Below are 12067 nucleotides of genomic sequence, written 5' to 3'. Positions count from 1 at the left end.
TCTCCTTTCCTGGAAGGTGGCGTTCCTTGTGGCAATTACCTCCATTAGACGGGTTTCGGAGTTAGTGGCTTTCTTGCCACTCTCCCTTTCTAATTGTCCTTCAGGACAAAGTTGTTTTTCGTCCAGTTCCTTCTTTTTTACCTAAGGTGGTTTCTGCCTTCCACCTTAATGAGGATATCGTCCTCTTGTCCCGCTCCATCTCATCCCAGGGAACGTTTGCTTCATAAACTTGATGTGGTACGGGCAGTGCGCACCTACCTCTGTTACGTCTTTTCGTCAATGTGATTCCTTTTTTGTTTCTACGGTCACCGTAAGGGTCAAGTCTCCTAGCAACAGCATATACCCAAGGTCTGTGTCCCCCAATGGATCCTCCGAGAAAAGTATTTTACGGTAAGACAAATCCCTTTCAATTACTGTTGCACTTAAAAAAATCGCAAACTTTTTAACCAAATAAGTACATTTAAAATCCCCCCCCCCCCCCCCTATTTTGAAGACCTATAACTTTCATTTTTCCATATAAGAGGCGGTATGAGGGCTCATTTTTTGCGCCATGATCTGTACTTTTTATTGATACCATATTTGCGTATATGAAACTTTTAATTTTTTTTTAATATTTGGAATAAAATATTATTAAAAGCAGATATATTGGACTTATTTTTACACTTTAATAGTTCCCACTGGGGACTATTTATAGCAATTATTCGATTGCTATTACTGTTAAGTGCTATGCATAGGGCAAAGTAGGGATCAACCTACTTTATATCGTATCAAATTTTTTTTAGGGCTGATACCGATAATCTGTGGAGGTTGGGGCCGATAACTTTTATACCGGTGTATATTTATCTCTTCCACAACCTCCAGCGACACTGCTGCAGATCATTGATTTAAAGTGGGCATTTTGAAGCAATGAACTGCAGCGGCTTTTGCGGTGCCATAGGCCGCCTACGCCACCCGCCTCTCTCCCCCTGCCTGTCCGGGGATCCTCCTTAGTCCTATCACCGCCACAGCGTGTCGCACCGTGCCGGCCCCATTGCCTCCCCCATCCCCGGTTTTAGAATTACCTTTTTTCCGGGGGCCAGGAGGACGCTGCCGGAGCCAGATGTAGAGTGGACCCGGGGGCCGGGGTCCACTCTACATCTGGCTCTGTTGGCGTCCTCCTGGCCCCTGGGAACAGGTAATTATAAAACCGGGAATGGGGTGGTGGGGGCGGGGCATTATCGGCAAGGTAATTGTCGATACCGATAACTCCCAAAAACGATAATATCGGCCAAACTGATGATCGGTCGATCCCTAGGGCATAGCACTGATCAGTATTATCGATCTTCGGCTCTGGTCTGCTCGATCGCAGACTAGAGCAGAAGACCCGTGGAAGGCAGCGGAGGCAGGTGAGGGGACCTCCGGCTGCCGTTCTGGATGATCGGATTGCCGTGGGTGATCCGATACTCCATTTTAGTGACCGCGATGCTGCAGATGCTGTGATCTGCCGTGAGGGCGTGAGCCTTACCGGTGGGTCCCAGGCTGCTATCGGCAGCCTGGACCTGCTGCGCATGTCCCGAGCATAGCTCCGATGCTTGCGGTTATGCATAGGATGTAAATGTACGTCCTGGTCCGTTAAATACCAGCTCACAGGACGTACATTTACGTCTAGCGTCGTTAAAGGAGTACTTTGTTTTGTTTCATTTTGCAGCATGGGCACCAAGGGTAAAAAAAAAAAAAAACTAACTTTAACTCACCTGCCTACGTTCCCCCGTTCTCTGGTCCCTGTGTTTTTTTTTTTTTTTGTTTTTTTTTTCTGCTTCCTGCGGGTTGGTGAATCGTGCTGGTATCAGCGGCCGCAGCGTGACTCACCGACCTGCAGGAAGCGGAAAAAGACCGGCACCAGAGAATGGGACACTGACATCGGAGCAACGGGGGAACGTAGGCAGGTGAGTTAGTTTGTTTAGTTTCATTTTGCAGCCCGGGAATGGAGGGTTAATTAAAAATAAAAAATAAACACCATAGTACTCAAAGGAAATTTAACTTGCATAACTTTGCATTGTACCTCAAACGTAGTTATCATGCAATAATCCAGTCCCTTGGAAGGAAGTGAGACAAGATGCAGGTAACTGTACAGTAGTCTTGAGTAGCAGTTATACCCAACTCCAGGAGACCTGCTTCCTCTTTGCTCCTGCCCCTGTAAAATGATGATCTCTTTGCATTCCTTGCGCCTAAAGAATTCAAGGAATACTCCTGTACTGAACTGCTTATTCCCTTGTGGATTGGGGAGAAGTGTCTGATCTCCTGCCCCGGCTCTCCCAATTGACAGATTGTGCACTGACATGTCCCCTCCAAGCGTCTCTATGGGAGAGCCGGAGAAACATGGATGCTGCATCGCCAGCTCTCCCGTGGAGGGGGCGTGCATTTATTATTTTTTTAATTGCCTATGTACAATGCATTAAAATGATAGCCACACTGCCACTTTTGTAAACAAAAAAAAAAATCTTTGAACAGCAGTTGCACAGTGTCTGCTAATGACTACAGAAGAAAGTGTCGAGGATCATAATAAAATGACAGCAATGGGTGCCATTAGTGTTATTTTATTTAACTTGTGTGTTTTTCTTTCAGCCGGTCTCCAAGGCATGAAAAGAAAAAGAAGGTTCGTAAATACTGGGATGTTCCCCCTCCTGGCTTTGAGCACATCACTCCTATACAGTATAAAGCCATGCAAGGTAATTTAATTTGAGTATTTTTAAATGCTAAAATGTACTTGGGACCATTGCATTTGTAACAGTCAAATGGATTCAGTTTTGCTTTGATCCATTAGATGTCCATACAGGCTGGGACCTGGGTGAAAGAGAAATGTAAATCATAAACATTGTGCCCATGATGGTACTTGATTGCTGAGGCCAGTAATTGGCTGCAATGTTGCATGCACACTATAAATGTCCTTGCAGCATCTCAGCCTTGGGTATCCTCTGCCAATGTTCCCATCTGTACCACATGTATTTTTGTATGTCGCAAACGTATGTACCAAAACGACCAATTTGGCTCAATGTTACAAACGTGTATATCAAATGTTTTTGGTATGATTTTTATAAATTTTATTTTTGATAATGTTAAACCAGTTTACAGTATCACAAAGATAGATATCTATTTTTTTTGCACCAAAAACTTTTGGGATGCTGATATGGACTAACACACTAATGCTAGGCATGAGGCGCCATAGGTATTCTTCTAGGGTGCACTGGAGAGGGGTCCAGGTGAGGCTGAGCTATGATGAGGGAAGTCCCTTTTATGTGCATGAACTGCTATAGAGCAGTGATCTACAGCTGGTACAGAACTACTTCTCCCAGAATTTCCTGGCAGCCAGCAGCTGTAATATAGCAGTACATGTGCTTTGTGTTGCTGGTTGTTTTACTGTTGCACGAGCTACAGATTACAGATCACTGTTCTATTGCACAACCTGCTGGGAGTTGTAGTTTTGGCTGAATATTTTTATTTCAGTGGACCACTTAGGAAGAAGAGAAAAAAATGAATATAGCTATAGACTTGGGAACAATACTAAATACAACCTATAACTAGATTATTCTTACTCATCAGTACAGCTTTGAGCTAACTGCTTTAGAATGAAGATTCATTTTTAAGTCTGCTAAATTCCCTACAACCTGGCCTCTACCATCTCTGTACCATCTTTTGTTTTGAGAAAACACCCTCAGGGTAGGGTCTCTCGGGCACATCCGCAGCTTATTTCAGGCTGGGGAATGCGCCGATGGCAGTCAGAGAGACTAAATAGTGTAAGTGACCAATGTTTGAAATCTGTTCACCCACACCCTATGAAGTATATTGTTTAGTGCATGTGCTCAGTCTTTCAGTTTTCCTTTAAAGGAAAACTGTCACCCTAATCACCCACACCAAATCCAGTACACTGGGTTATAGTGTTTGGAGTCCAAAGAGGGGTCACTTATGAAATTCTGTCCAGTGGTTCTTGTGATATGGGCTGCAGAAGATCTCGTGCTGTATTTGCTTAAATCCTGGGGGCCGTCCCTGCCTCTGTTTCCCTCTACTGCTGACACCTCAGTTTGCATAATAATCTTTTGCAAGTCACGTGGGCGCTCAGCTCTGTAGCTGGAGCGCTTGCGCACTGCTAGGTTAGCAGAGAGCTGTCGGCAGGCACAGCTCTTGAGTCATTATGAAGTGAGAGCTGTATACTCTTGTCGGTGCATGCACTTCAGCTACAGAGCGGAGCGCTCAGCTGACCGGCGACTGCACGTCACTTGGACGTGGAGTTGCAGCAGATGATTACGCAAACAGTAGAAGGAGACGGACAGAGGCAGGGGTGGCCAGCTGGTGGGGCCCTGCCTCCTGCGTGCAATAAGGCGAATACAGCACGAGCTCTTCTGGAGCCCATATCACAAGAACCACTGGACAGAATTAAGTGACCCCTCTTTGGACTCTTAGTCACCCATGCTATAACCCAGTGTATTGGGTTTAGTGTGGGTGATCATAGTGGCAGTTTTCCTTTTTTTAATATAAGTCTTCAAGTTTAACTTTGCAGACGTATTTATGTATGTCAGACATGCATTTTTCAGTGTGATTTTATTAAGGTAACTGCTCATGAATAAATCTAATGCACTATTCTACTGTGGTCTACCGATGTGCAGTCATATTTCTGCCTAGAAGGTATAATAGCTGAGCTGCATTTTGATGGCTTAAATTCACATATTGTAATTTAAATGGGCACTGTCACAAACATTTATTTTTGTGGGGGGAGCGGGTTTCGCGGCGGCCATGGTCGTGACAAAGATATTTTCAACACGGGTTGCCTCCAGTTGTTTCACCACTAAACTCCAAGCATGCCAATGGATGTCAGGGCATGCTGGGAGTTGTATTGGTGAAACAGCTGGAGGTACTCTGTATAGATGAGCTAAGGGTGGAAGTCGGCCCCCTGCAGGTGTCAGCGAAGTCGCGTCTGCTGGGGAAGTTGGCCTGGTAAATGAGCACACTACCAGGTAGACAAAAAGGCATTTCTAACATAGTAAAAAATAAAGGCAGGGAGGGGGGGTTAGTGATAGATGGACAATAGGCAGGGACAGAAAAAAAGATGGTGGGAGCTACTCGTTAGTAATGTCAAAAGTTTTGATCGGTTGGGGCTGAGACCTCCACCAATTGCTAGAATGGACAAGGCGAAGCACTTCCCATTTCCCTCCTTCAAAAGGTTCTAACAAAGGTCTATGGAGCCTGTCTCCTGCAGTAAGAAAGGCAGAGAAGCATTCTGCTACTCAGCTCCTGGCCAATCAAAACTTTACCAGGTTTGTTTGACAAGTTTTTTGTTTTAGTTTTTTCTTGGTTTTTAGCACTGGCGCTTTAAAATTTACCACACAATTACTGAATTTCTCCAATTTTGTTTAACAGCTGCTGGTCAAATTCCTGCTACAGCCCTACTTCCAACAATGACACCTGATGGACTAGCTGTTACGCCGACACCAGTGCCTGTTGTGGGTAGTCAGATGACGAGACAGGCCCGTCGTCTTTATGTTGGAAATATTCCATTTGGAATTACTGAGGTACTAAGGTTTTTTCTATTACCATTTATTTTCTCAACTTTTCCCACCAATCGTCCTGTCTATTTGCTACAGAAGAGTTCAGTTTTATATCTACCTTCTACACCTTTTAAGTATGAGGTGTATGTGGATTTTTTTTTTTTTTTTTTCTCCATGGTCAGGGTTTTTTTTGCAATTAGTTGGTCCTTTTTTGGGCTACTTTTTGTAAATTAAAAAACTACTTCTAGGCCTTCGGTTATTGTAAGGAGTTGCCCTTGTTTTGCCAAATGTAACACTTGGTGTCACTGAGGGTTCAGAAGTGTGTTTTATCTGGATGTAAGCCCTTTACAGGTAAGTTTGTAAACCTAAGATCATCGTAGTCCACTTGCTACTTATTTTCAGCTAGGCATATATGGGTCTCAGTGTTTACTTTTTTTACTTCTGGAAATGGTAACCATTTTAGACAAAGGAACGAAGTCCCACTGGCCCTGCAAACTGTATGTATTGCCTCTGTTTCAAAGTTTGGCCAAATTATACTGCGGTTAGTTTGGTGTTTTGGAAATTAGTAATTGGTCTATGTAAACTTTTTTTTAAGCAAACTTTGAATAAAACCCTTTCCATTTGAAAAAAAACAAGATCAAAGAGTTGTTTCCATTTCTTTTTAAAGTGAAAATTGTGGGGCTGAAATCCCTTCGTAGCAAAATAAGTTTGCTACCATCATGAAAGGCAAGTAGGACATTCTAGATCTTACAAATGCTCTTTTTTTACTACTCGCAGGGGCATCAAATATTTTTTCTCTTTCTCCCCTTACAGGAAGCGATGATGGACTTTTTTAATGCCCAGATGCGCCTTGGGGGATTAACACAGGCACCTGGAAATCCAGTCCTTGCAGTACAGATCAATCAAGATAAAAATTTTGCTTTCCTAGAGGTTGGTTAAAACTCCTTTGCACGGTGCTGCTTAAGTTTTCGGCAAAAGCTGCTTGTATTTACACAATCTACTGTTAATTTTTGTTTTTATAGTTCCGTTCTGTTGATGAGACAACACAGGCAATGGCTTTTGATGGAATCATTTTTCAAGGCCAGTCATTAAAGATTCGTCGCCCACACGATTATCAGCCTTTACCAGGCATGTCGGAAAACCCATCTGTTTATGTTCCAGGTAGCTATTTGTTGTTTGGCTTAAAACTTGGTATATTTAACCCCTTAAGGACTAGGCCCATTTTGGCCTTAATGACCAGACCGATTTTTATTTTTGCATTTTCGTTTTCCCTCCTCGCGGTCTAAAAATCATAACTCTTATATTTCAATCAACAGACCCATATGAGGGCTTGTTTTTTGCGTCACCAATTATACTTTGTAATTACATCACTTATTTTACCATAAACTACGGCGCAACCAAACAAATATTATTTATGTGGGAAAATTAAGAAATTCACAATTTAACAAATTTTGGAAGGTTTTTTTACACGCTGTACACTTTTTGGTAAAAATGACATGTTTTCTTCAGTGGGTCAATACTAGAGATGAGCGAACTTTAATTCGATTTGTTACGAACTGCTCGGCAGTTGCTGACTTTAGCCTGCATAAAGTGGTTTAGTGTTCAGGTGCTTCGGTGGGCTGGAAAAGGTGGATACAGTCCTAAGAGACTCCACTAGGACTGTATCCGAAAAGTTTGTGACTAATCGAATCGCTAAGTTTGCTCATCTCTCGTCAATACAATTAAAATGATACCCATGTTGTATGCTTTTCTATAATGGTACCACTTAAAAAAAATAAAATAAAATCTCAAACCATTTTAACAAAATTAGTATGTTTGAAATTGCCCTTTTTTGACCACCTATAGCTTTCTCATTTTTCCATGTATGGGGCAGTATGATGCTCATTTTTTGCACCATGATCTGTAGCTTTTTTTTCACTACCACTTTTGCTAATGCGACAAAGCAGCAATTTTGGATGGTTAAGTTTACGCCGTTCACCATACGGGATAATTAATATATTTTAATAGTTCAGACTTTTACGCACGCGGCGATAACAAATGTGGTTTTTTTCTGCTTTTTAGGGGGTAACATGGGAAAACGGACGTTTTACTTGGGGATTGCTGGATGATCGGATCCCTGCGGCAGTGCTGCGGGTGATCTGATCATCCATTCAAAGTATCGCACTGCCGCAGATGCTGTGATCTGCATTGATCACTGCATCTGAGGGGTTAATGGCGGACATGCGCGCGATAGCAGATGTCTGCCATTACCGGCGGGTCCCTGGCTGCTGATAGCAGCCGGGACCGGCCGCGCAGGTCATGGCGACACGTCAATGTGTGTTAAGTGCCACGGCACCATGACTGACTTTTGCGTCCATTGTCTTTAAAGGGGTACTCCGGTGAAAACCTTTTTTTCTTTTAAATCAACTGGTGGCAGAAAGTTAAACATTTGTAAATTACTTCTATTAAAAAATCTTAATCCTTCCAGTACTTATTAGCTGCTGGATGCTACAGAGGAAATTCCTTTCTTTTTGGAACACTGATGACATCACGAGCACAGTGCTCTCTGCTGACATCTCTGTCCATTTTAGCAACCATGCCTAGCAGATGAATGCTAAGGGCAGCATGGTGGCTCAGTGGTTAGCACTGCTGCCTTGCAGTGCTGGGGACTTGGGTTCAAATTCCACTAAGGACAACAAAAAAGCGTTATTATTATAATAACGTCAGCAGAGAGAACTGTGCTCGTGATGTCATCAGAGAGCATTCCAAAAAGAATTTCCTCTGTAGTATTCAGCAGCTAATAAGTACATGAAGGATTAATATTTTTTTAATAGAAGTATTTCACAAATATGTTTAACTTTCTACCACCAGTTGATTTAAAAGAAAAAAGGTTTTCACCGGAGTACCCCTTTAATGGATTAAAGGCAATTCTCCTGTTTTGTGCTCATGCTGTAAGGGATTTTTTATTTGCATGTATGGTTGACTAAGCGGTTTCCATCATTCTGAGCGTTGATCCTCCAAGGCTTTACTGAATTTTAAGGAAGGCTGTCAGAGAATAATATGGAGGCTCTTGTGTAAATCTTATTTGATATGCCATTTGTGGGTGTTTTGGAATCTCTTCTTCTGTCTGGTTCACCTAAAGCACCAATTTCCTATGAAGCTTTTGGAGTCGCTGCCCTTCACTAGTTCTGTATAAGTGCAACAAGTGACAGATTAGTGACAAAGCATGAGCAAAAACAATGGGTTTTCATGTGCTATTCTCCATCAAAAACTGTAATTTTAAGAAAAACTCCCATTAACCTCTTAAGGACGCAGGGTGGTACCTGTACGCCCTGTGCCTGGTCCCAGTGTTTAAAACAGGGTCACGCCGTGACCCCGCATCACACCGGGTCGGTCCTGGCTGCTAATGATAGCCGGGACCCTGTGCTAGTAGCACGCGGCATAGATCGTTGTACCGCGCGCTATTGACCATTCAGACACGGCAATCAAACTTGATCGGGACATCGCAATAAAATCGCGATGTCCCGATCAGCTAGGACGCGAGCGAAGGTCCAGTCACCTGTCTCAATCACGTCCGATTGGCGTTTGATTGCTCCAAGCCTGAGCTACAGGCTTGAGCAATTCAGCCCCTAGAACGCTGATCCATGCAAAGCTATGGCTTTGCAGGGATCAGTGTTAAAGATCACTGTGTGCAGTGTTATAGCCCCCTATGGGAGCTAGAACACTGAAAAAAAAGTTAAGTAATTTAACCCCTTCCCTAATAAAAGTGAGTCACCCCCCCCCTTTCCCATAAAAAACTGTAAATAAAAATATCGCTGCATGTGTAAATGTCCAAACTATAAAAATATATTGCTAATTAAACCGCACGGTCAATGGCGTACATGCAAAAAAAATTCAAAAGTCCAAAATAGCTTACTTTTTGGTCACTTTTTATATCCTAAAAACATGAATAAAAAGCGACAGTCCAATCAATGCAAAAATGGTACCAATAAAAACTTCAGAACACTGCAAAAAATGAGCCCTCATACCGGCCCATACGAGGAAAAATAGTTATAGGGGTCAGAAGATGAGAATTTTCTTCCATGTAGTTGATTTTTTTCCAGAAGTATGACAAAATCAAACCTATATAAGTAGGGTATCAGTTTAACCGTAGGGACCTACAGAACAAACATAAGGGCTAATTTTTACCGAAAAATGCACTGCATTGAAACGTAAGCCCCCAAAATCTACAAAAAATGTTTTCTTCAATTTTGTTGCACAATGAATTTTTCCGTTTCGCCGTGGATTTTTCGTAAAATGACTCACTGCAAAGTAGAATTGGTGGCGCAAAAAATAAGCAATTGTATGGAATTTTATGTGCAAAATTGAAAGCGTTATTTTTAGAAGGTGATGAGGAAAAAATGAAAATGCAAAAAAACTGAAACGCTGAGTCCTTAAGGGGTTAATTTTATCGGGTAATGTTCAGACACATTGTGTGGTTATGAGGGAAACTCTCTTTCCCACCCCATGTAGAAAAGTGATATATTGTGTTTCATTGCAGGTTGTTTTTTGCCTGTAATGAGATTGCAGCAAACAGACTTATACACCTATGTTTAGCCCTCCAATATTACATTTTGTTTATAGTAAAATGTTCTGTCAATGGGCTTTTTTAAACCTGTGAAATGGTTAACCTCTTGGGGGACGAAGGGCGTACTTGTATGTCCACTCTGTCAATCTGTCGATGCTCCAGTCAGCCATGACAGGCTGGAGCAGTTGAGCACAGATAACATTCGTCAATGCTATGGCACATGCATCTAATGATTGCATGTTATAGTCCCCCCATGGGGACTATAAAATAGTGTATTAAAAAGTTAATAAAAGTGATTTAACCCCTTCCCTAATAAGTTTGAATCACCCTTTTCCCGTAAAGTAAATTTTATATATATTAGGGATCGACCAATTATCGGTTTGGCCGATATTATCGACGATAATCACGATTTTGGGCATTATCGTTATCAGCAATTACCATGCCGATAATGCCCTGCCCACTAACCCATAGTTGCCATCTGTCCACACTGTCCCAACGTATGTTTTATCACCCTCACTTTCTCAAGGGGCGCAACATTTTTATTTTATTTTTACTTTTGAAACTCTCTGCTTATAAGGAAAATGGACATCCCAAATTATATATTCACATACACAACATGTCTACTTTATGTTTGCATCATAAAGTTTACATGTTTTTACTTTTGGAAGAAATCAGAGGGCTTCAAAGTTCAGCAGCAATTTGCCAATTTTTCACAACATTTTCAAAGTCAGAATTTTTCAGGGACCAGTTCAGTTTAAGTGGATTTGAAGGGCCTTCATATTAGAAATACCCCACAAATGACCCCTTTATAAAAATGGCACCCCTCAAAGTATTCAAAATGTCATTCAGTAAGTGTTAACCCTTTAGGTGTTTCACACCAGTTTTTGCATTTTTACAAGGTGTAAAAGGAGAAATCTTCCTAAAACTTGTAACCCAATTTCTCTCGTGTAACGAAATACCTCATGTGTATATAAAGTGCTCTGTGGGTGCACTAGAGAGAGGGCTCAGAAGGGAAGGTGCAACAATGGGATTTTGGAGAGTGAGTTTTTCTGAAATGGTTTTTGGGGGGCATGTCACATTTGGGGAGCCCCTAAGGTGCCAGAATAGCAAGAAAACCCCCACATGGCATACAATTTTGGAAACTACAAATCTAATTTTATTTTTTTAGTGGCTTCTGGCCACTGAATTGCACACCCAGAATCCAACCCTTCATACTCGCCCGCCAACCAAGAGCCCCACGGCTGCACACCCGAACCAAAACTACAGCTCCCAGCATGTTGCACCATAACCTAAACTGTAGAACTATAAAGTGCAACATGCTGGGAGTTGTAGTTTTGGTTCGGGTCAGCTGCAGAGCCATAGGCTGCATCAGGGCATGCTGGGTGTTGTAGTTACTAACCGCAATTACCAGTATTCCCTGACACAGACTATGGCTCTGCAGCTGACACGGACCACAACTACAACTCCCAGCATGTTACACAATAACCTTAACTGTAATACTATACAGTGCAACATGCTGCAACACCCACACAACCATAGGCTGCATCAGGGTGTGCTGGGAGTTGTAGTTATCTAGTAACTAAATGAAACTTCCAGAATTTTCTGACACAAAATGCAGCACATAAACTGGAGAGGCAGAACCCCCCCCCAGTAACACACAAGTCCCTATGAAGACTGAAAAATAGTGATTAAAATATTTTAAAAAGTGCGTATATATGTGAATAAGCCCCTTTCCTAATAAGTTTCCAATTTTCTTTAAATAAAAATAATGTACAAAAATAAACATAAGTGGTATCGCTGCATGTGGAAATGTCCAGACTATTAAAATGTTAAACCGTACGGTGAATGGTGTAAATGTAAAGGATAGTCCAGAATTGTTCATTTTTGGACACTTCATATTAGAAATTTTTTATGGTGATCAAAAAGTTACATATAGACTTTTCTGTGGTTACCTCGGCCGTAAAAGGAGCTACAACTCTCCCTCCGCTAATAGCGTGGCATA

The 12067-nt window shown here is 42.0% G+C and overlaps 1 protein-coding gene across 2 annotated transcripts in view; it reads left to right on the top strand.

Annotated features, from left to right (window-relative positions):
- U2AF2 (U2 small nuclear RNA auxiliary factor 2) overlaps positions 1–12067 on the top strand; it is a 63818-nt gene that overhangs the window by 15101 nt on the left and 36650 nt on the right. The window contains exons 3-6 of one of the 2 annotated variants that reach the window (XM_056542697.1): positions 2605–2708; positions 5392–5543; positions 6333–6449; positions 6542–6647. In XM_056542697.1, coding sequence (XP_056398672.1) covers positions 2605–2708; positions 5392–5543; positions 6333–6449; positions 6542–6647 — 479 coding nt within the window. Of the gene's footprint in view, positions 1–2604; positions 2709–5391; positions 5544–6332; positions 6450–6541; positions 6681–12067 lie in introns of both variants that reach the window. The other variant, XM_056542696.1, reaches the window with a different exon arrangement.

Source organism: Hyla sarda, chromosome 10, assembly GCF_029499605.1.
Source record: "Hyla sarda isolate aHylSar1 chromosome 10, aHylSar1.hap1, whole genome shotgun sequence".
NCBI lineage: Eukaryota > Metazoa > Chordata > Amphibia > Anura > Hylidae > Hyla > Hyla sarda.
This window is presented reverse-complemented; position numbering and strand designations above follow the sequence as displayed.